The sequence below is a fragment of the Electrophorus electricus genome, chromosome 3 (genome assembly GCF_013358815.1).
Source record: "Electrophorus electricus isolate fEleEle1 chromosome 3, fEleEle1.pri, whole genome shotgun sequence".
NCBI classification, from domain to species: Eukaryota; Metazoa; Chordata; class Actinopteri; order Gymnotiformes; family Gymnotidae; genus Electrophorus; species Electrophorus electricus.
The window spans coordinates 17,201,224-17,222,746 of record NC_049537.1 but is presented as its reverse complement, the minus strand read 5'-3'; the positions used below and the strand labels follow the sequence as shown (position 1 = coordinate 17,222,746).

General features: G+C 37.9%; 2 protein-coding genes across 4 annotated transcripts; both read left to right on the top strand.

The window, feature by feature from the left end:
* The first annotated feature begins 808 nt into the window (after positions 1 to 808).
* Positions 809 to 11,569, top strand: stx16 (syntaxin 16). Of its 3 annotated transcripts, none has more exons than XM_027010758.2 (9): positions 809 to 1,407; positions 5,350 to 5,361; positions 5,545 to 5,652; positions 6,034 to 6,174; positions 8,288 to 8,450; positions 8,801 to 8,889; positions 8,979 to 9,122; positions 9,392 to 9,472; positions 9,581 to 11,569. In XM_027010758.2, exons 1-9 carry the CDS (start codon positions 1,327 to 1,329, stop codon positions 9,680 to 9,682), a joined length of 921 nt encoding a protein of 306 aa, XP_026866559.1. In that variant the 5' UTR covers positions 809 to 1,326; the 3' UTR covers positions 9,683 to 11,569. The 3 variants fall into 3 exon arrangements, with proteins under 3 accessions (XP_026866559.1, XP_026866557.1, XP_026866560.1); XM_027010756.2 differs by having other exon boundaries at positions 809 to 1,458; XM_027010759.2 differs by lacking the exon at positions 5,350 to 5,361.
* Positions 11,570 to 11,772: 203 nt separating this feature from the next.
* On the top strand, positions 11,773 to 21,222 carry npepl1 (aminopeptidase like 1). The gene is made up of 12 exons (XM_027010771.2): positions 11,773 to 11,948; positions 13,431 to 13,616; positions 14,285 to 14,455; positions 14,695 to 14,784; positions 14,901 to 14,982; positions 15,435 to 15,577; positions 16,727 to 16,804; positions 16,881 to 16,981; positions 17,300 to 17,423; positions 18,498 to 18,674; positions 19,726 to 19,836; positions 20,837 to 21,222. The coding sequence occupies exons 1-12, from the start codon at positions 11,799 to 11,801 to the stop codon at positions 20,999 to 21,001; spliced, it is 1,578 nt and encodes a 525-aa protein (XP_026866572.1). The 5' UTR covers positions 11,773 to 11,798; the 3' UTR covers positions 21,002 to 21,222.
* Positions 21,223 to 21,523: the final 301 nt, after the last annotated feature.

The window sequence follows — 21,523 nt, the reverse complement described above, 5'->3', positions numbered from 1 at the left end:
TATAGCAGGCTATCATGTTCATGATGCTGTCCTAGGCTTACACTTTTCCCCCTTACTATGTAGACACTAACAAAATGAAGATGATTGATGAGAGGAAATCTAATATAATGAGAGGTCAATTCCATTTTAGAATAAAACACATTAAAAAGAGGTCAGAACACCTTTTTCCCTTTTCTTTAGGTTCCAAGCACATAGTGCTTGGAACCCTATTGTTTTTTTTTCTTTTAGAACTTGGTACTCACTATTACTGTGTACTGTGAGACCAGCATATAATAAACTTGAATTTGGCCTAAATCTAAAATTTCCAGAAGACATAATAATATAAGATCCATGCTGAATCCACATTGCATTAGTAGTGCAAGTCTAAATCGGGTACTGGAAAATCAGATCAGATTAGAGTGTGTTAAAACTATCATCAAACCTCCAGCATACACAAATCAGATTATGCAATTGATTCCACTTTTCAATATTAGTTGGTTTGAATGTATAACAACTAAAATAGAATAAAAAAGAAAATGCCCTGCAAAGTAAATTACGTCCCGTTACGTTCCTATTTGTTTAGTGGTTATGCATGGTTAGACATTATTTTATAAAATATTGGTACAGCACCCATTCAACGCTTAGAAATAATTTCGTCTCAGTTAAATACTGCCCCTATCTGGTCAGGGTTGCTATAAGCAGGTCGTGTTGAGTTTCACTATTTGATCTCTCTGAGCCACCATACTTGATTCGGAAATGATGTTTAAAGAGCCCAGAAAAACGAGATGTCCTACTGAATATAACCTAATGAAAGAAAAAGACTTTCAAACACAACCTTAGTGTAATATTAGTATGAGTAAAACTACTTTAGTATGTTTTATTAAACGAACTTAAGGATACATTTGACAAAGAATTGTCTTTGCTGTTCTTTGGAAGCGTCAACATTGCGCATGCTATTTGTTCATTCTGGCCCTTATCGTGAGCATCTTTGTTTAAAACGGATGTGACTCTGTGAGGTCATATTTACGTTTTATACGTCTTGGGGGCCATAATGGCATTACCTTATGTTCTAAATTGAAGCGGATACATAATCGGACGTGTTATGTCTTTGGGTTTATGTTTTTCTTTAGAAATCAATATAGCGTACTCGCTGTGGTCGGAAAAGTAAGGGGCAAACTATTGGAGGAACTTGCTGGGCGAGCCTGCCTGCTCAGATCGCAGGCTAGCTCGCTAGCTTTGCTTAGCTAGCAAGCTAGCTGGCAAATCTGAAGCTAGAAGCAAGTGGCAACCTGCCGCTATTTGATCACCCTAACCTAGTTAGCGCCGTCTTGTGTAAAGAAAGTAGTCATGGCAACTAGGCGCCTGACCGATGCCTTCTTATTAATGCGGAACAATGCAATCCAAAACCGGCAGATATTGGCTGAGCAAGTGAGTACACACGATCCCCGTCGTACTCTGAATACACATAGCAATGCTGGGGTGAGTCTAATGTTAATAGTCTGAATCGATTTTGTTTGGAGTGTGTATGTGATAGCTAGCAGTGTGGCTAGCCAACCAGCTAGCTGGCTAGCTAGCAAAGTCTTATCTAGCTAGCTAGCTAGTTTGTTGTATGCTGACTGCTTCAGCAAATGTTGCCTGATATAATTTGCTGTGTACCTTACGTAGCAAGCCAAGGAGCTGTCTATCATCAAACTTTGTCTTGATGCTTTTAAAATTAGTTTACATTGACATGTCTCTGTAACGTTAGTCATTAATATAAAATCACTTCGATAGCCATTCGTATGGGCCATGCTTACGTTGCAAGAGTGTGGCGCGGAACGATTGATATTTGGGTGCATTTGAAGATTGTACATGTATCGATACACACTTTGAAACTATTCTTTACAGGAAATTCGTTTTGTTTATAATGTGTAGACCTCAGGATTTACATAAGTGCATTGCTCAGAGGCACCCTTGTGGTGACGCGATGAAATGTCTTTAGTAATGGTGCTTGGAAATGTATTAATGTCATTCAATGAAATGAACAATTTCCTCTTAATGGTTATTATACATCAAACACAAGGGCTTAGCCAAAAGTGATGTTTTACAAGGCATCTCATTTAACATTTAGTTTGCATGTAATGTACATTATTTGTCTGTCACATTCACTGACATCTATGATTTAAATGTATCTTTGACATACAAGGGTAGTACATCGTTAACCATCTTAGCTGAGTGAGTAATGTGTGCTTTCCATTGAGGCTACATAGTGCTCCAATAAGGTTTGAACATTTTACTTATGGTGCCATGCTTTGCAAAGACTACAAGTCACCCACAGTGAATGGTTTATCTAACCATTGTAATCAGTTTGTGGGACAGCAGTTTCACATTTACCAATTGTGTACAACAACAAAAAAAAACCTTATAGAAATATGCAGTACTTTAAGTGAGAGTTCATCTGGGTTCATTTAGGTATGAACTCAAAGTGCTATAGGTAGGCCTATTTCTCTGGAGGTTTTTCCATATGTACTACTAATGACAAAGGGTAGGTAGATTTGCTTTCTGTTGATGTGAATTTTTAGGTAGGTGTGGCATTTAACAACCATGTTAAGCTGTGAAACTAGTATCCAACCCAAGTGGAGATGACTACGACTACAAAAATAACCTACCTTTCATTGAGGATTAGATGCATGTAACATGAGAATCCACGCCTTTAGATAAATACTGATACATAATTGACTGGAAAGCACTATATAGCTTTGTACACAAAATGGAGGTTACTTGTTCAGCCATCAGCTTTGACCACTTGTAGTTTTTCTGGGCTTTGAAAGGCTGTGACTTCAGTAGAAGGCATTTTGTTTTGTCTGCTGTTTTTTCCTTCCCGGATTTTACTAACAGATAGGCCTAGTCTGTCTAAATGACAGGCAGTTTATCATAAACAGTATAGATGGCTGTGTATACGATGGGGGATTATATGATAAGATTCAAGTCAATCTGAATGAGTATTGTAGCTTCATCATGAAAAAAAGACTCTTGGGGATATAGTTTCTGCTTATGAACATTTCATTAACAGCTTTATGCCAAACAGCAAAAGATTCAGTTTAAAACACTCAAGTTCAATGGGGGGAGGATAAATAAATGACAGGCACACACGCAGAGGTTAATTCAGATACAGTTTCTAACAGAATCTCATATATTCCATTTGTAAAAGGACAAAAATATTCAATTTGTAAAAGCAGTACGATTCAAGAGTTTACAAAGCTCATTTTATCGGGTTATTAAAGGGTACAACATCTCTTTCATCGGATTGAAATTTCATTCGGATTTATCTTAATCAGATTACTGTAATCTGAACTGAATTTTTATATGAAGTTTCTTCATATTTCGATTGAGATCTTTATCAGTCTGATCTTTATCAGATAAACGGGCCTGTAAACATAGCCATTAATAGCAGTTATCAAGTTGATAATTTATTAGTTTTAGTTATTTAGCATCATGAGCCTTAAAGCCTATGTGGAATTGCTACAGCTCAAATTCTGTGAATGGTATTGTTGCTACTGCAACATGTCACTGACTATGCCTAAAACTGGCCTCTTACTTCTCTGAGATAATGTTAACGTTGCTGGCATATACGACAATTTGATTAAATCTAAGATAGAATTTGCTCTGTTACATGCTTTAAACCTGCGTTTTATCATTTATTAATCACTACCACAATATTTTGTTTTGCAATACTGATAATGTTGTAAAATTATTGGATATACCAGTTAACCTTTAACACGGATTTTGTGCTGTAATCATCTTAACCAGTCCTAAATGGTTATCTAAACCCTGCAGTCTTTGGTGACATCAACAGTGTGCAGACCTTTTTGTCCTCAGGCACACTTTAAAAGCATGCCTTTGTTAGCTGTGGTTTTCACTGTAGTGCTTGTTACTTAACAAATAATACTTAAGAACTAATAATAAATTAGTAGAGAAATACAATTAAGTCACATTTAAATATTTTCTTCTTTGCCATGGTGCTCAGACTGCTTGATACAAAATCATCCACTCTTAATTGGTTCTCACCTGTATCTCATGGAACTTTGGGTAATGGGTTTGTTCTGGGCCTGTGTACTTTGCCATAAAATGGCCCTTTTATGTCATAATTTCCTTTTCTCCATGCTTATGTTTAGCTACTCACTTTCAAGCCCTTTTAAATATTCCTTTTTTTTCACTTTGTAACAGTAATATTACAATAATTGAAGAACGGCACTATAATATTCTATTAACTGTTATTAAAAGCTTGATCAACTACACTTTTTATTTTTTTGCTCTTATTCTTCAACCTTAATATGTGGTATTTTACTGTAAAAGTATCTTTTACCTTGTCTCTTTCACTCCTTTCATGCAACCACTAAAACCAAGACTAATGCCTGTAACAGGCTGTTAACAGCAAGTAAGCAATCCAAATACAGATATTTAATCCCTGATAAAATACTTTCAACCATAAAGCTTTTTGGTTATTTCTGGCGATCGTTAAAAAGCAATTGTTTACTCACATAGTGTTTACATCATTTCACCATGAAATTGTGCTATATCCAGATGCCCTTGTGGAACTCAACATGACTGGACCCATAGCCTATGGCTTTAATCTGAGAGAACGTGTTTCTCTGTCATAACGGTGGTGTAGAGGCTCCTTCGCTTACTTCCTGTCTGTTTGCTGCTTTTTCAAGGAGATATGCACGTGTCCTGTGGGAAGTGCACCTTGCATGCTAGTTTGCTCTGTAATTTCAGTTGAGCATGTCTCTATTAGCTATATTGCATTAGATAGAACCTAAATGCATGCTATATAATCCGAATATTCCTTTGTCATGAACAGTGGGGTTTCTTACCCATTCCAATTAAAATTATTGATGTAATCGAATTTTAAACCTTTTATTATATAAAAGAAGTTTAGGCTACAGTTCTCAGAGTGCCAAGGGTCTCAGATGCCTTTTAATCATTAAATGGAATGGGATTGGAATGTCATCTTTCTTTTTAGTGGCTCACTGAAAACTAGCCGAGTTTATGTTCTACCATAATAATTCATTTAGAAACTATTTGGACAGGACAAATCTAACATGCAAAATTCAAATTGGGCCACTATTTTACTATAAGATTTGAAGCTCATGTTTTCTGATGTCTTTATGAATATAGATTTGTCCAGTCCAGTTGGTGTGTGTGTGTGTGTGTGTGTGTGTGTGTGTGTGTGTGTGTGTGTGTGTGTGTGTGTGTGTGTGTGTGTTTTTGATGCTGATCTCTGCGCTGTCTTGGGCTCCTTTGCTCTCATTCTTCCTCTTGTCTCTACCTGTTTTTCCTTCTTCTTCTCTCCCTGGATGGGAATCCACTGGGCTCTGCCAATCACATTAGGAGTATGATGAGGTACTGTGCAATGATTTTCCTTCAAATGGGGAGTCAGTCAACAGTGCCTTAGGAAATAATCTATTTTGTTTTTTAACATGCTAGGCCCAATACAGAAAGCTTTAATACTAAAATGAATTAATCAGTGTGTTTTTTATTACCATAAACACTCACTCTCTTTCTTTCCTTCTTACTTGTTCATAGCTGGCAGATGACCGGATGGCTCTGGTATCTGGAATTAATTTGGATCCTGAGGCTGCTATTGGAGTCACTAAAAAACTCCCGCCCAAATGGGTAGAAGGTGTGGATGAGGTAAACTAACACTGTTCAGCTTTATTTTTATAAGTAAATGTACACTAAGTATATATATTTTACAGCTAGAAATGTCTTACAAAAATGTATATTTTCAAGTTGCAGTTCATAAAAAAAATAAATAAATAAATATATATATATATATATATGCGTGTGTGTGTGTAAAATGAGGGAACAAGTTAATTTTTCAAGTTTACTTTAAAGCATTAGGCAAGATGGAAGTCGAATAGGTATTCAGAACGTATCATTTGAAATGAAGGGCAATTTGTAACTTAGAAACTATATCTCCCACATCATTCTAAGTGAGGGCCAGCTGAACTAAAGCTCTCTTCAGTCTGGTTGTGGAATTTGAGCCTAACAGTGAGTTTGTTATTCCACAAGATTCAGTATGAGATCACACGTATACGGCAGAAGATGAAGGAGCTGGCTGGTCTGCATGATAAACACATGAACCGGCCTACACTGGATGACAGCAGCGAGGAGGAGCATGCCATAGAGATCACTACACAGGAAATCACACAGGTAAACCTGAATTTCAAATACTTTATTTGGGTCCACACAGAATATTGCTAGTCTGATAACTAAATATTGTAAGAGTTTACCATTGGAATGCATTTTAGAGTCAATTGGACCAAAGGTTATTTTAGTTCATGTTTATTAGAGAAAGTGCTTATTTTTAAAATGGCTAAGGTGGGGTAAATTATACATACATACAAACACTGTCCACTCTATTAGATAGGCCTGTACTCCTGCTCATTCATGTAATTATCCAATCAGACAATCATGTGAGAGCAGCACAATGCTATAAATCATGCAGACATATACCAAGAGCTTCAGTCAGAAAATGGGTTTTGTAAGACCTTGACTGTGGCATGGAAGTTGATACTAGATGGGCTTGTTGTTGTACTGAAGAAACTGCTCATCTCCTGTGATTTTCTCCACGAGTCTTGACAAATGCAGTATGTGGCACTTCAGCACTCAGTGCCGAGAGAAAGGCTAAAGTAAGAGTAAATTTACAATTATAAGTGAGCAGAAAAGCATCACATTGCATTTTACTCCTGTCAGCCTACAGTGGACACACATTCACTGGACTGGACAGTTGAAGATTGGAAAAATGTTGCCTGGTCTGATGAATCTCAATTTCTGTTTCGACCTGTAGATAGTCGAGTCATAATTTGGAATGGACACACTCGACCAACCATGTATCTGCTGTTCAGGCTGTCGTGTAATGGTGTGCGTAATGTTTTCTTTGCATACATTCAGCCCTCTGAAACCAATCAAGCTATGACTATGTGCATTCCCTTATGTCCACAGTTTACCTATCTTGTATTGGTCATCTGTAACCTTGTTGGTGTGTGTACTTCAGTGGCTTCCCCAGGAATAAGATCTGAATCCTGTGAAGTGCTATTATAAAACCTGCGTGAGGAAGCGCAAAAGTGAAAATGCAGCGTGAATGTGTGAAAATGGACACAAAAATTATGGCATTCTCTGAGTATGTTCTCTTCAACATACGTTAACTTTGTTTTAGCTACTGTTTGTTCTCTTGGTCAATCACTGCCCTTGTTGAAAAATCACAGCTGCATGCCAGAAGAATTTAAATGGTTTAAAACACTTGCTGCAGAAATGTATGCCAATTTCTGTGCACAGTCTAGCTAGAATATACTACAATTATATGCCTGAGTGCTCTGAAGTTTATCTGGCATTTCTTTAAAGTCTTAGAATATATGAACATTTGACTATATTTGGGTAACATCTTGTGTTGACTATAACACTATATTCTTGTTTGATTAGCAGCTGTTAGGCTTCTTGCATTAAAAAAGCTGATTTAAAAGGTGATTAAGGTTCTAGGATAATCAGTGGGGACCATAACGTTCCTTTGCAAATGTCAACAAGCGTGGAATTTCTAGAAAATGGAACTATAATATGGGAAATTTTTATTAATAAACTTGTTTTTTTAACACTTATTATTTAAAGTTTATGGAATTAATTTTATCATTACACACCAAGGTGTGAATTCATAAAGTGTCTGAGTAGGAATGCTGATATAGGATCAGATTTTGCTCTTATTTACAATGACTTTAATAACAGGAACAGATCTCAGATCACCACTACAATTCTGAAAAATTTCATGAATACAAGCTTGTGTGTGTGTGTGTGTGTGTGTGTGTGTGTGTGTGTGTGTGTGTGTGTGTGTGTGTGTGTGTGTGTGTGTGTGTGTGTGTGTGTGTGTGTGTGTGTGTGTGTGTGTGTGTGTGTGTGTGTGTTAAGCAATATATTCTCTATTAAACAAATGTCTGTCAATATATGTCAGTGACCATTAAGTATTTAAACATTAGGTGCTAATGGACAAATTAATTCCAAGAAAAGGAGGCAATTTTGCCATGAACAATATGTGGGAAATGTATATTTTATGCTATGTAATGTTTTTTGTTTGTTTATTATATAGATAAATTCAAAATATTTTTGGGACATGCAATGCACCAACACAAAATATTTAAAACACTTCAGTTTGATTTTCAAAATATACAACACTATTTAAGAATTAACCCCAGGAAATCATAAATAGGCTATAGATTACGTAGTAAAACTTGGCAGCACTTGTGATGTTTGTGTGTTTGTGTGCATGCGTACGCAGATGTTTCACCGGTGTCAGAGGGCAGTAACAGGGTTGCAGGCTCGGTGTGGTCACTGTACACATCAAGAGGAGAGGCTGCTCAGAAATGTGGTCTCTTCACTGGCTCAAAGTCTTCAGGAGCTTTCCACCAACTTTAGACACACACAGTCCAGTTACCTGAAACGTGAGCACAAACAAACGTATAAATACATTATACTGGCATCTGTAATACAAATACTAGCACTGAACTTCAGTACTGTGTAGAATATAGATATGTCTCATAATGCTTCAATATGCTGTGGAATGCTCCAATTTTTGAAACAAAAGTGAATGTTCACTAATTTAGGCAAATAGCTAACTTTACATCTTGTACATATATGCCTTGTTTATCTTTTTATAAGACAAGCAACCTACATTTTGGTGGCAAACTTTCAAAAAGGGTACAGATCCCATAGAATATCAGCAGTCATGGAGTCATCTGTTTAAGAAATGGAGTGCTACCTTTGTCCACAACCCTTTTGCTATCTACTTCAGGCATGAAGAATCGTGAGGAACGGTCAAAGCACTTTTTTGATTCCGGTCCTTTGATGGAGGATGATGAAGACATAGCACTATATGACAGGGTGAGAAGGATGATGAAATAGAATTCTAAACTTTTTGGCAAAGTGAAAAGATTCAGAAGTTAAAAAAAATACAATTATATATATGCCAGGGCTTTACAGATGACCAGCTAGCTCTGGTGGCGCAGAACACCATGATGGTGGAGGAGAGAGAGCGAGAAATTAGACAAATCGTACAGTCCATCTCTGACCTCAATGAGATATTCCGGGACCTTGCTGGCATGGTGGTAGAGCAGGTCAGTGCATTCGTCTCAGATTACTGAAACAGGTTTTTCCCTGTTCTCTTGATTTAAGTTTAAATGTTTTAACATTAGGATGAGATATTTAAACGATTACATAGGTGTCGGAAATATGGTATAAATAGATTCCCAACATGCAATGTTACCTATGGGTTTGCATCACTGTACAGTAATATGACAAAATTGGCAGAATCAGCCAACTGACATCTAGTCTTTCAGTACAAGGTTTTAACTAATCAGCAAAGATGTCTGTGTGCTTAAAACAGGGTACAGTTCTTGACCGGATTGACTTCAATGTGGAGCAATCCTGTGTCAAAACAGAGGAAGGACTAAAACAATTACAAAAGGTAAAGCTTATTGGTAAAGTTTCTAATATTAGTTGATGTAACCTTGCCTTTTTATCAGCAGTGTAATTCACCTTGTGTATTAGTTCTTCTTTCTTTCTTTCTCTTTAGGCTGAACAGTACCAGAAGAAAAATCGCAAGATGCTGGTCATTCTAATCCTTTTTGTCATAATTGTAATTCTAATACTCATTCTCTTTGCAACAAAGTTTTGATGTATTCTCTGTGTCTGTGTGTGTGTCTGTGTGTGTGTGTGTCTGTGTGTGTGAGAGAGAGAGAGTGAGAGAGAGAGAGTGTGTGAGTGTGTGTTGGGTGCTCTCTTGAATCAAGGCCCTCTGTGTGGTATTTCCCCTCTGACAGTCATTGATAAACGGCAAAATGGTGTCCTCTAGTGGTCACTGTGAGTAATGTCTGGAGTCCTATATAATCCCAGTGATGGGAGCAGTGTGACATTTACCTTTCTGATATACTGGCTTACAAGTCACTTGTGTATGCTTGAGTGAGATTTTCCTTCTGTCGTGTCTTGTCAAGCTCTCTGTAACAACAAGAGGTGTAAGCAAAATCGTGGCTTTTTTACCCTAGCTGTCGCTATCCAGTGTTAGGAAATTAGCTCTCAAAGAAACATCAATCATTTTTATTATATATTTTTGTCTGGCTTTGTTCCTGACTATGATCTTATCATATTTTCTCTGCTTCATGTACTTTGCCTCAACTTCACTTGTAACAGCAGCAGAAACAAGAAAAACTGCAAAGCAATGATTTATTTCTTGCTTTAGCCCTTTTTTGCAGTTATAGTTCTAACATTTTGTGTTTGATTTATGGCCAAGACATATCACCAGTGTTTTTTGTTTCTTTGTTTTTTGACACTTTGGAATTCCCACTTAATGTGCATGCACACACAGTGCACACTGAGTGTGTGCTTATTTGTATGTGTGATCCTTTACAGTTCCTCATTCAGTTATAGCTTTTGCTTCATAAGAAAAGAAACACAGACAGTGTACCTAGGCTGAGAAAGAGGAACACACATCACATGATTATCACATGCTTCAGTCACTTTTGAATTTTTTTCCCCACATATTTTTTATTTTATTTATTTTTTTTTTACACCCACATTGACTGGTTTCCTGTAACACTTGTAACCCTTGTCCCCGAGAGGCAGTAGAATGAGCTTAATGTTCCAGTGTCTTGACATTCTGAACTGTTGAGCTTCACATGGCACTTTACCATACACTATAACTTTTATTGTTCAATCTGCAGTGTTGTCATCCTGTCAGTCTTGGTATGAGTAGCCACCCAGTATATCCAGGGTCAAATGGATCAGTTTACTCCAGCCTTGGCTCAGCAAGCTCTGAGGGAGTGAACACTTTATTGTTGAGCTTAGGTAATGTGATGTGATTCTATTTATTGTGCTTGTTTGTTTCTCCCAACTGGTTGATGACCCAGCCACCTTCATCAGCATGACCTTATGCAGGACTGAACTTTGTCTCCTAATCTCTGCACATGCTTGGACTGATACCTGTTGCATATGATCATGTGACTGTACTACTGCTGTCTCTTGTACAATATGAAATTATTTATTTATAATGCAGGAATGTATACAAATATGTGGAGTGTGATTGTTGAGAAAATGATGCTGAAGCTCTGTGTGGGGGGAAATGCTAAATTATATACAAAGTTGCTTATGCTTGTAGTATGAATGTTCAAACTGATACTTTTCCCCCTCATCATGAATTATTTTTTTTGTAAATGGGTTTATGTGTCTACCCTCACTGTATGAAAGATACATTCCTAGGTGGTTTGAAAAAAATATGGACTTTCATTTCATCCATCATACTTTCAACAAATTATTTTAAATAGAGGAAGGGTAATTTAAATCATGGTAAGGGGAAATGATCTGGTATTTTCATTATATCTGGCCCCTGTATGGGTCTCATCCACCACCACCCATCTTTTGCTATTTCAGCTTTGGTTGATTTTGATGTGCGTTATTGAAAGAATGTGTCTCTACGGCACTGTAACCTATTTTACCTGACATTTGATCTTTTCTAAGGAATGGTTGTTGGTCGGTTTTTAAGAAAATTAAACATAATGTTTTGATCGTGTGTGTATGGTTTCTAATTTGCTTTGTTTTAACTTATGTATATGGTTAAATTGTTACTCTTACATATGCTTAGAACGAAACCAAAAAAAGATTAAGTGAAGAACTGCAAAAGACAAATGTTTCACAAAATATTTTTAAAGCGCCTAACACTCGCGAGATACGCATCAGGAGCCAGGGAGGTCAAAGTGCACCCACTACCGGGAATCGCTTTACTCGGGCTCGAGTCGAAGATGGCGAACGTGGTGCTCGAGTTTAAAGCTACTGCCGGGGACTCGGAGCCCCAGAGCCGACCAGTCCTCATCGTCGGGCAGCTCGGAAACCTCCAACAAATCAACTGGAGTCAAATTAAAGGGAAACTGCAGCCAGTGATCAGCAAAGAGGTAATAGCATTCTTGAATGTATTGATAGCTTGCTAGTTAGCTTGGATTCTTAGGGTAGGCAGAGCTAGCACGTACAAGGCATATAGCTAGCGTGCTAAATTATGCTAGATTGCTACTTAACCAGCTAGGTTAGCTTACTTTGAACTCTCAGTCTACCTTTTTAGCTAGCAAGAATGCAAGCAAGCAATGGGGTGTCTTACCCAATGAGTCCATATATCTTTGTTCTAGCCAGATAACATTTCCAGTTGTAGTTACATTACTGTCCTACTAATACGAGCTATAAACCCTTCTATAAACACTAAGCTGACTGACTCATTTTTGTGAAACATGACAAATATTCTAACCTAGTCGGTTCGCGTAGCTTTTCAGTGGACGCTTTGGATAAAAGCGTCAGCTACGTGCCATTAAATGTAAAGTGTGTGTGTGTGTATATATTATATTTTTTATATATATAATAGAGAGAGAGAGAGAGCGATATTAGATATATAGATATCTCTCTCTCTCTCTCTCTCTCTCTCTCTCTCTCTCTCTCTCTCTCTCTATATATATATATATATATATATATATATATATATATATATATATATATAAGATAGATAGATATATAATATCTATATAGATAGATCACTCTATATAGATAGATAGATAGATAGATTATTTATATATAGATAGATTAGAGATGGATAGATACAGATGGATATATAGATAGATAGATAGATAGATAGATAGATAGATAGACAGATTATATTATATATATATATAATTATATATTTATCTATCTATCTATATATATATATATATCTATATATATATATATATATATATATATATATATATATATATATATATATATATATGAGAGAGGGAGACATATCTATATATAGAGATATCGTGTGTATAAGAAATAGTACCTATAGTAAACATTAAATAAATTACACTTATATTTGTGAGACGCCCTTGTCCATAGTTATTTACAGAAGTGCTTTGTAGTCTCTCTCAAATACACATCAAGTGAGGATAGGCCAGTGTTAGAACACCATAACTACTATACAAGTTAACTGTAGCATAACTAATACAAAACATGCAAAGAGTCATGGTAAAAATTAATAAATAAACAACAATAAATAATAAATGAATAACACCAAACTTAAAAAAACAAAACATCAGTGACTTAGGGAAACACGTCCCTCATATTCATGCTGATGATCCATATAAAATGATGGAAAACAATTTTCTTTTTAATTTATTTGAGTTAATGTTAAACTATTGCAAATCAGTGCTTTGGTGTTGTACTTCTACAAAGCATGGACACCAATGTTTTCAGAAAATAAAAGTTTTTGGCTTTTAAAGGAGGAAAAAACTCATAGGCATACTTTTAAACTTATTGCGACTAACAATATCTTTTATGGACCCAAGGCTAATCGGAACAGTGTGTATGAGAGTGAGTGACTGGCAAAGTAATGTTTTATGTTTTGGTTCCAGATATGGCAGTCAGGTTTGGGGGCTCTTAATCCCAATCCTACGGACAGTTGCCCGCTGTATCTGAGCTTTGCAACTGTGGCAGCACTGCCCTCTCGGGTCAGCCGCCACAATAGCCCTTCAGCTGGCCACTTCCTTACTCGTCTGGTCCGCACCTGCCTGCCGGCTGGCAACAATCGCTGCATCCTGGTTAGTCTCACTTCACATATGTGTTCAGCTGTTGAAATAACAGCCCAATTCTTTATAATGTTGGATTACATTTCCTTTTTATACTGATCTGAGATTGTGTTTCTCACTGAGTGATTACATTTTTTTTCTTTTCAGTTTAGATTAATATGTATTGCTATCAGATGCAAAATATAACTTCACTAACTTTCTAGACTTGTCAGTGCACAAAGAGAGAACAATATGGGCTGAGCAAAGTGCACAGTACATTGCATGTTTTGCAGTTTGGTCTAGCTGTTGGAGAACTGTTTGCTCTTTTGTGTCTAATTTGGCAAGTGGCCATTCCCCCTTCCCCCCGTCTTCCTTAGTTGTGCAATCAGTGCTTCCTGATTTTTCTGTGTCAGTAACTAACTCTGTCTGTGATTAATGTTTATAATCTTAATGTGTTTAGTGTCCTTTAACCTTTGGATATGTCTGCCTAATTATGGGACATAGTGTGTTTATTCTTCTTTTAGGCCTGAAATATCTAGGCTTCACCAAACTTCATGGAAGGTTTGGACTTTTACAAAGGAAGACTATTAAATGAGGACTACTGATCTATAATCATCCTTGGGATTCTGTCACAGTGACCACTTGCATATACAGACCATCCATCATTTAGTTTTACATTTTCTTTTTTCCGTTTTAATCAGATGGTGTGTGAGCGGTCTGATGTGTTTGCATCAGCATGCGCCATTGCCCGTGCCTTCCCTCTATTCACCCGCCGCTCAACCTCCTCACGCAGGATGGAGAAGAAGCACGTGACTGTAGAGTTTGTCACCGTTGGCCAGGATAATGGGCCTCTGGAACTTTGTACACTGGAGGTAAGGCTGCTGAGCATCAGGAAGTATGCACCAAATTTAAAACCTTTTCTCCGAAGTTCAACGAACCCGAAATCTGACGTCTCTAGTAAGCCCTGTATACACACTGGGGACTCTCCAGATCTGTTAGGACATGTATTCTAACTGTTTTTTTAGAACAGCCCATAATGCCATGTAAAACTGCTTTCCTGCTCACAATTGTGATGTTATACCCATGTTAACAGGTAAATGTTTACTTCCAGTGTCTTTCCAATGCAGCTGATGGCATTCGGTTGGCAGCACGGATTGTGGACACTCCTTGCAATGAGATGAACACTGATCATTTTCTGGAGGCAAGCTCCCTCCCACTGCTAGTTACCCCATATGGTTTTATTGTTGAAATGATTTACTGATGTTCACAGTTTTACAGTTGGAGCTTTACTTTGACTGTTTGTCACTTTCTGTATAGGAGATCAAGGTAGTGGGGAATGAACTGGGCATCACTCCAACTATAATTCGGGGCGAGGAATTGAAACAGAAAGGTTTTGGAGGTATTGTGAGAAAAATGAGTATTTTGTGTGAGTTGTTAAGAAACTTATAACGGTCAGTTCTATAATTTTATTTTATTTGGTTTCTCCATATAAAAGCGAAAAGAGAAGCTTCTGTCTATCACAAGATTGTTTGACCAACTACCTTTTAACGACAGCTTGTTCATGTTGGCCCCCCTTTGTGTTTTCATAGTCAGCTGTAGTTCTATCTAGTTCGCTCAGCATCTTGGCAAGTTATTCAGAAGCTTTTATGACACTTATTTTAAGAATATTTTCACTCAAAGCATTTTACAGCATGAAACCAACAACACACACATTTACATTGGACAACTATGTATTTCACATATTATGCAATTGACTTGTGTATTGACATCAGATTATATAAAATTTGTAAAATCGATCCTTAAATGCTACTATTTAATGATTAACGTATCTTGTTTCTGTTTTCCTCTTAGGTATCTATGGTGTAGGCAAAGCAGCTGAGCACCCCCCTGCTCTGGCGGTGCTTAGCCACACCCCCTCAGGTGCTACTCAAACCATTGCCTGGGTGGGAAAGGGCATTGTCTATGACACAGGTGGCCTCAGCATCAAAGGCAAAGTAGGTCACATGCTCTTCAGCCAGCTGTGAACCCAGAAACTGTGCAGAGAGAGATTCTCCTTTATTGCTTACTAGGTGCTGTAATGCAGACCCATTTAATCATGGCCCTTAAGGTTTTGGTGTCCACGCTTCATTTCTGATTTAAAGGGGACCTCTTATGCTCATTTTCAATGTTCATAATATTATTTTTGCGGGCTACTAGAATATATTTGCATGCTTCAGTGTTCTGTATTTTTCTCATACTGTACATTTATTTTCACTTTCTGTTTGGAATGCTCTAATTAGTCAGCTGTGCAATGATTGGTCAACCACCAGTTCCACACCTGTCTTGCAATCTACAGACAGAACCTTCTTTCCTGAGGAGCTGGGAACAGTCCAAACAGATTTGCTTTCTCTATATATCTGACCCTTTCTTGGGGTGGAAGCGTATTGAAATAGGCTGAAGTTAACATATTATGTTAAAGCTGTTTAAAGATAGTCCTGCACATTGCCATTCACTCCCATTTAAACTTTGCACATTGTTTCCCTTCCATGGGTGGAGCGGTTTTCCCTCAGATGATGCGATGTGGCTTGTCTCTATGCACTGCATCAGGGCATGCCAAGCTTGCTTATAGGCGGGTAATATGGAAAGTGTTAAGAGAAGTGGAACATAGAAAATGGCTGAAATTCCAATGAGGCATTTCAGGCAGCTGAGAAGTGATTTCCTTGACAGTATGTTTTTCACTCTGGCATGCACTTTAGGCTTTGTAACTTTGCAGACTGTTTACATGCACAAAATGCCATATAACACACTAAAAGAAAGAAAAATGGAAATGCGTAATAATTCCCCTTTAATGGAACAGTTCATAATAAAACCAAATAAATAAACATTTACAGCAAATGGCTAAAATGAATGAAAATTAGGAGCAAGATAGTATGGTAGCATTTTCAATACTACTATTTAATACCTGTGATTCATTAATAGCAATACTGGTTCACCCAAGATACTTTTAATTAAAATAATGAAGGTCTTTATGGTCACCTTGGAGACTTGTAAGAAGACAATCTCAAATTTACTCTAGTCCTTGCTTTTTGACCCCACCCACCATTTGGTTCAGGTAATTCTTATATTGTGTTATGGTCTAAACAGCTTTTCACATTCCCCCTCAGACCACGATGCCAGGGATGAAGAGAGATTGTGGAGGAGCAGCTGCAATTTTGGGAGCGTTTAAGGCTACAGTCAAACAGGTGAAGACAAGTGAAGTCTCATTGTGCTACATATCATAGCCTCACATACATGTTTGTGCTTTGCGGTTTGTCACAGGGGTTTAAAGATAATCTGCATGCCGTGTTCTGCCTGGCTGAGAATGCGGTGGGGCCTGCAGCCACACGACCAGATGATATCCACACACTATACTCTGGGAAGTAAGAACTGCTATCAATATTGTGATTTTTGTCTCCTAATATTACTTTTCTCCTTGATTTGTGTTTGTATAGTTGTTTGTATATTGGAAGACCCATGAAAGAAAATCTAAATGTATGGACAATTCTGCGATTAAGTATTGCATCAGTGCAGTGAAAATTGCAGTGTACATTATGGCAACATGAGAGTTAAGATGAGCATGATTGCTCCAAAATCAATTCTCCAGCCAAAATAAGTGTGAACAATAAGGAAAATTGGTCCTACCATGGTAGTGCTGTGGCAGTCTGTTTCATGTGTCTGTCTGCCTGTCTCCTGTACAGGACAGTGGAAATCAACAACACTGACGCTGAGGGCAGGCTGGTGCTGTCTGATGGGGTTGTATATGCCAGTAAGGATCTTTCTGCAGATATAATTTTGGATATGGCAACTCTGACTGGAGCTCAGGTGTGTACCAACCATTAATTTCAACTGAAAACCTTAATGGTGTTATTCACATATTCTACTGACAGTAGGTTAAAACAGAACAGTCTTTTCACAGATATGTAGTCTTTTTAAGACACACATGGTTACCTTTATTGTACTTGTACTTTGGTTCTGAATGGCAGGAACTGCAGGATTGCCCTTGGCTTGCTAACTGGGTGTTTGGGCTTGGACATTTGTAAAGCTGCTTTGTGACATCTGTTGTAAAAAGCGCTATATAAATAAAATGTTATTTGTTTTGTCTTCTCCCACATGTAGTGCATTATGACCCCACTATGGGAACTAAATGGTTAAATGAACATTGCACCCACAACGCGTGATGTCCCATGCTCAGCTGACTCTCTACATACGAATATTTTCTTGTGGATTTGTTTGGTCTGCATTGCAGTCTTGGATACACAAATTCGTAATTAGGCCTCATTTTTGGGCCCTAAAAATAAACTTGGCTGACATACCAATGGCCAAAGACCAGTTACTTACAGTAGGGGCTTTGACTGCACATGGCCATCATACATTATAAGTAAATGCAGCAAAACTCATGGTGTCTTTGGGTTTTTTTTGTTTGTTTTTTTCTTTCCTTTGTCAGAGCACCACTTTTAAGGCACCTTAAAAAAGGATTTTATGTATAGCAGCTGGCAGTAGTTCATTTGTTTCTGTTTCTGCTGTCACAATTAGATGTGACCACTAGCAGAGAAAAAGGAACTATTAGTTGCCTATGACATATCTTTGGAATCTAGGGTGGCACAAGCCCCTTTTAGCTGTGAGTGGTGTTGATTTATACTCCTGTGGGAAGTTTTCAGATTCAGATATGCCACTGCTTTCTACACATTTCACCAATTTGTATACAGATTCTGGTTCACCAGAGATAAGCCTTCTCGTTGAAATACAACTACTCGAGTTCAAAAATTGGTTGCTAGTGTCATGAGAAGTTGATGCTTTCATGCATTCATATTTCATGTAATAACAACTGAGCATGCTCCAAAACTGTAAGCCTTGGATGTTAAATCCTAAAGTGTGTGTGTGTGTGTGTGGTTGCAGGGCATCTCCACAGGGAAGTACCATGCAGCCATCATGACAAACAGTGGGGAATGGGAATCAGCTTGTGTGAAAGCTGGCCGGAGCAGTGGTGATCTGGCTCACCCTCTGGTCTACTGCCCTGAGCTCCACTTTAGCGAGTTCACCTCTGCAGTGGCCGACATGAAGAATTCTGTAGCGGTGAGAGGGAAGGATGTGGGAAGGAAGAGTAGGCTAAACATTGGTGTAACTGAAGACACTGAAGTTATGTTTCATGCAGATTATTGCCTTTAAATGTCCATTTGCTCCTGCTATACAAAGGGATTACAGGGTAGCCCAATCAGGTCCTTTTTACTATGTAGTTTCCATTTGACAGTTTGTACTGGGGCTTGTTATTTAATGTCTCTATGATATTGGTCTAAATCTTTTGTTTGCAGTGATTTAGAGGTACTGACGATAACAACAGCAATATGCTCAGAAAAGCGCACACTATTCTAATTCCACTCTAACAATAACATCATCCTTTAACCCACTGTCTGCATTTAAAACCTGTTTAAATGGTCAGGCAGGTGAGATTTAATTAATAGATTCACTTGGTCTAACTGTTAAGGTAAATAAGTGTGTTGTAAGTTCACTTAATTTTAAATGCTTGACTCATGTTAGTCTTTGATAGAGCATCTGTGATTTGAATTTGTTACTTTTAAGAGCATTAATAATGAACAAAAAATAGCATTTTATGAACAGAACTTCTCATTCATGGAGGGGTCCTAATAGTGTGACAGACTCTATCCCTCCCTTCTCATAACATTCTGCCTGATTACTTTTATCTCATCTGAACACAAAAGGGTCGGTCTTGTGCTCTTGTTGGTGTCCGAAGGAATTAAACATTCCGTGCAGGGAAAGTGTTCTCATTCTCAAGGACTGATTTGTATTTTACGTCTTTTCTGGGCTCTTAGTTTTCTGTTTATATAAATTCTTTGGGATGAGATATGGTGGCATCCTACTGATGGGATACACAGTGCTTGGTTTACTGGAGCCTGTCTTTTTTTTCTCCCTTTCTTTTTTTCTTCAAGGCACCTGTGGCCTTGACCTTTCAGTACATCCCTTGTCTGTGTTTGTGGCCTTAATCTCTTCAGCACATTTGTTTGCAAGGAGCTGTGTGTGTGCGCGCCTGTGCTTGTGTTCTTATGTTTATCTCTACATATTTACATGTTGCTTGTCTGTGAGATTAAGGATGTTTTATTCCCTTCAGGATCGTGAGAACGCTCAAAGCTCCTGTGCTGGCCTGTTCATCGGCTCTCACCTGAGCTTCGACTGGCCTGGAGTGTGGTTGCATGTGGATATTGCCTCACCTGTGCATGCTGTGAGTAGAGAAGTTAAAATGTTTTTATCCTAGCAAATTATGCAGCTCTAGAGGTGTGAACCAAAGCATTCTTTCCATATTTCACCCTTATTACCAGCAGAGTATGAGTGGAGAGGAGCACATCATTCAAATCACTCTGCTCCAACTCCTCCAGCTTTTCTTATTCCCACTCCTTCCTCATCCCTCAACTCCCAGCTCCACTCTGTTGTCTCTATTTCCCACTTCTCATTCCCAGCTAAAGCCAGAAAAAATGCTAATGTTTTAATAAATATTAAAGGCCGTGCATTACAGCAAATTTAGCACGGGTAAGGAGTAAGGCTGTTTCATGCTTCGTTGAATTGAAGGGAAAACCAGCAGTAGGCTGCAAAATGTCTTTTTTTCCTCATCTTAAAAAAATAACAAAAAAAAACCTTAAACAATATTGTTTTTGTCCTGTTGTGTACCATGCAGGGACACATCCCAGTACATGTCAAAGACATGTTCAAAACATGTCTTTTTTAGATTCCACACTGCAAATCCTGTGTGATGGTGATAAACTCACTGCACTTATATTCACTGTTTAGTTTTAAACACTTGTATTCTTGACCATTTTCAAGGACTTTGCAAAAATTCCCAGAACTCCAAGCTTGTAAATTAAAAACAAATAAATTATGGGCCATTGTCACATGTTGCACTGGAGAGGTACCGGAAATCTTGGAGTGAGAGAAAACGCCAACATTCCAGCTTAATGAAAATTCCTTCCTCACTCTAGGCCAAATTGTCACTTCCATCTCAGTCCGCACTACTCACATTCTCTGACTGTCAGGGTGTCAAATAATGGATGGTTCTTTTTGTTTGTTTGTTTTTAACAGTACAACTATTACAACTACTTCTCAACCTTAACTGTATGAGATATAAAGCTTTATTGTAAATGCTTAGTCATTAGCATATATGCGGTAGTTCATTTTCAGGAGTTCAGAACCAATTTGTAATTGGCATAACCTGCCTATGTTGTGTGCAGGGTGAACGGGCTACAGGTTTTGGAGTGGCCCTGCTCTTGGCCCTTTTTGGTCAGGCATCTGAAGACCCTATGCTCAATATGGTGTCTCCACTGGGCTTCACCGTAGCTAACCCATCTTCTTTGGACCAGATGGAGAGGGACTGCAAACGCAGAAGACTGGTCTAATATCAGCTCTGACTGCTCTATAGCTTGTGTATTCTGAAAAAACAGTTCACAGTCATTGATCTTTTTAAATGCTCGCCTATACCACTGCACCACTCACCTCTCTCTTCTATCAAACACTGACCACCACAAAATTCCTGTTTCCCTTCAGTATTTCCCTCAAAGTCTTCAGATCACATGTTGTAATGTTTTGTTGAATAAAAGAGTAGATGTTTTGAATGTTATATGATGTGTTCATGGAAAGGGAAGCTTTCGTCATTACTAACTTGATTACTAACTATAATCAAAAGGCACTGTAGCAAATTCATGTTGCATCAAATGATACCAGTTTGAAAATGTGCAACTGCATAGCAAATTTCTCTGGTTTTATTTCTCTCTAAAGCAGAACATCATTATGCAGGTTACAATGCAAAGAATGTTGGTTTATATTAAGTTTTTTAGGGATAGTTGCTTTTGACTGATGCCAATGTTATAATTGTGGCAAATGAGTGACTTGTTGGCTCCTTCAAAGTAAAGAGTGAAAGT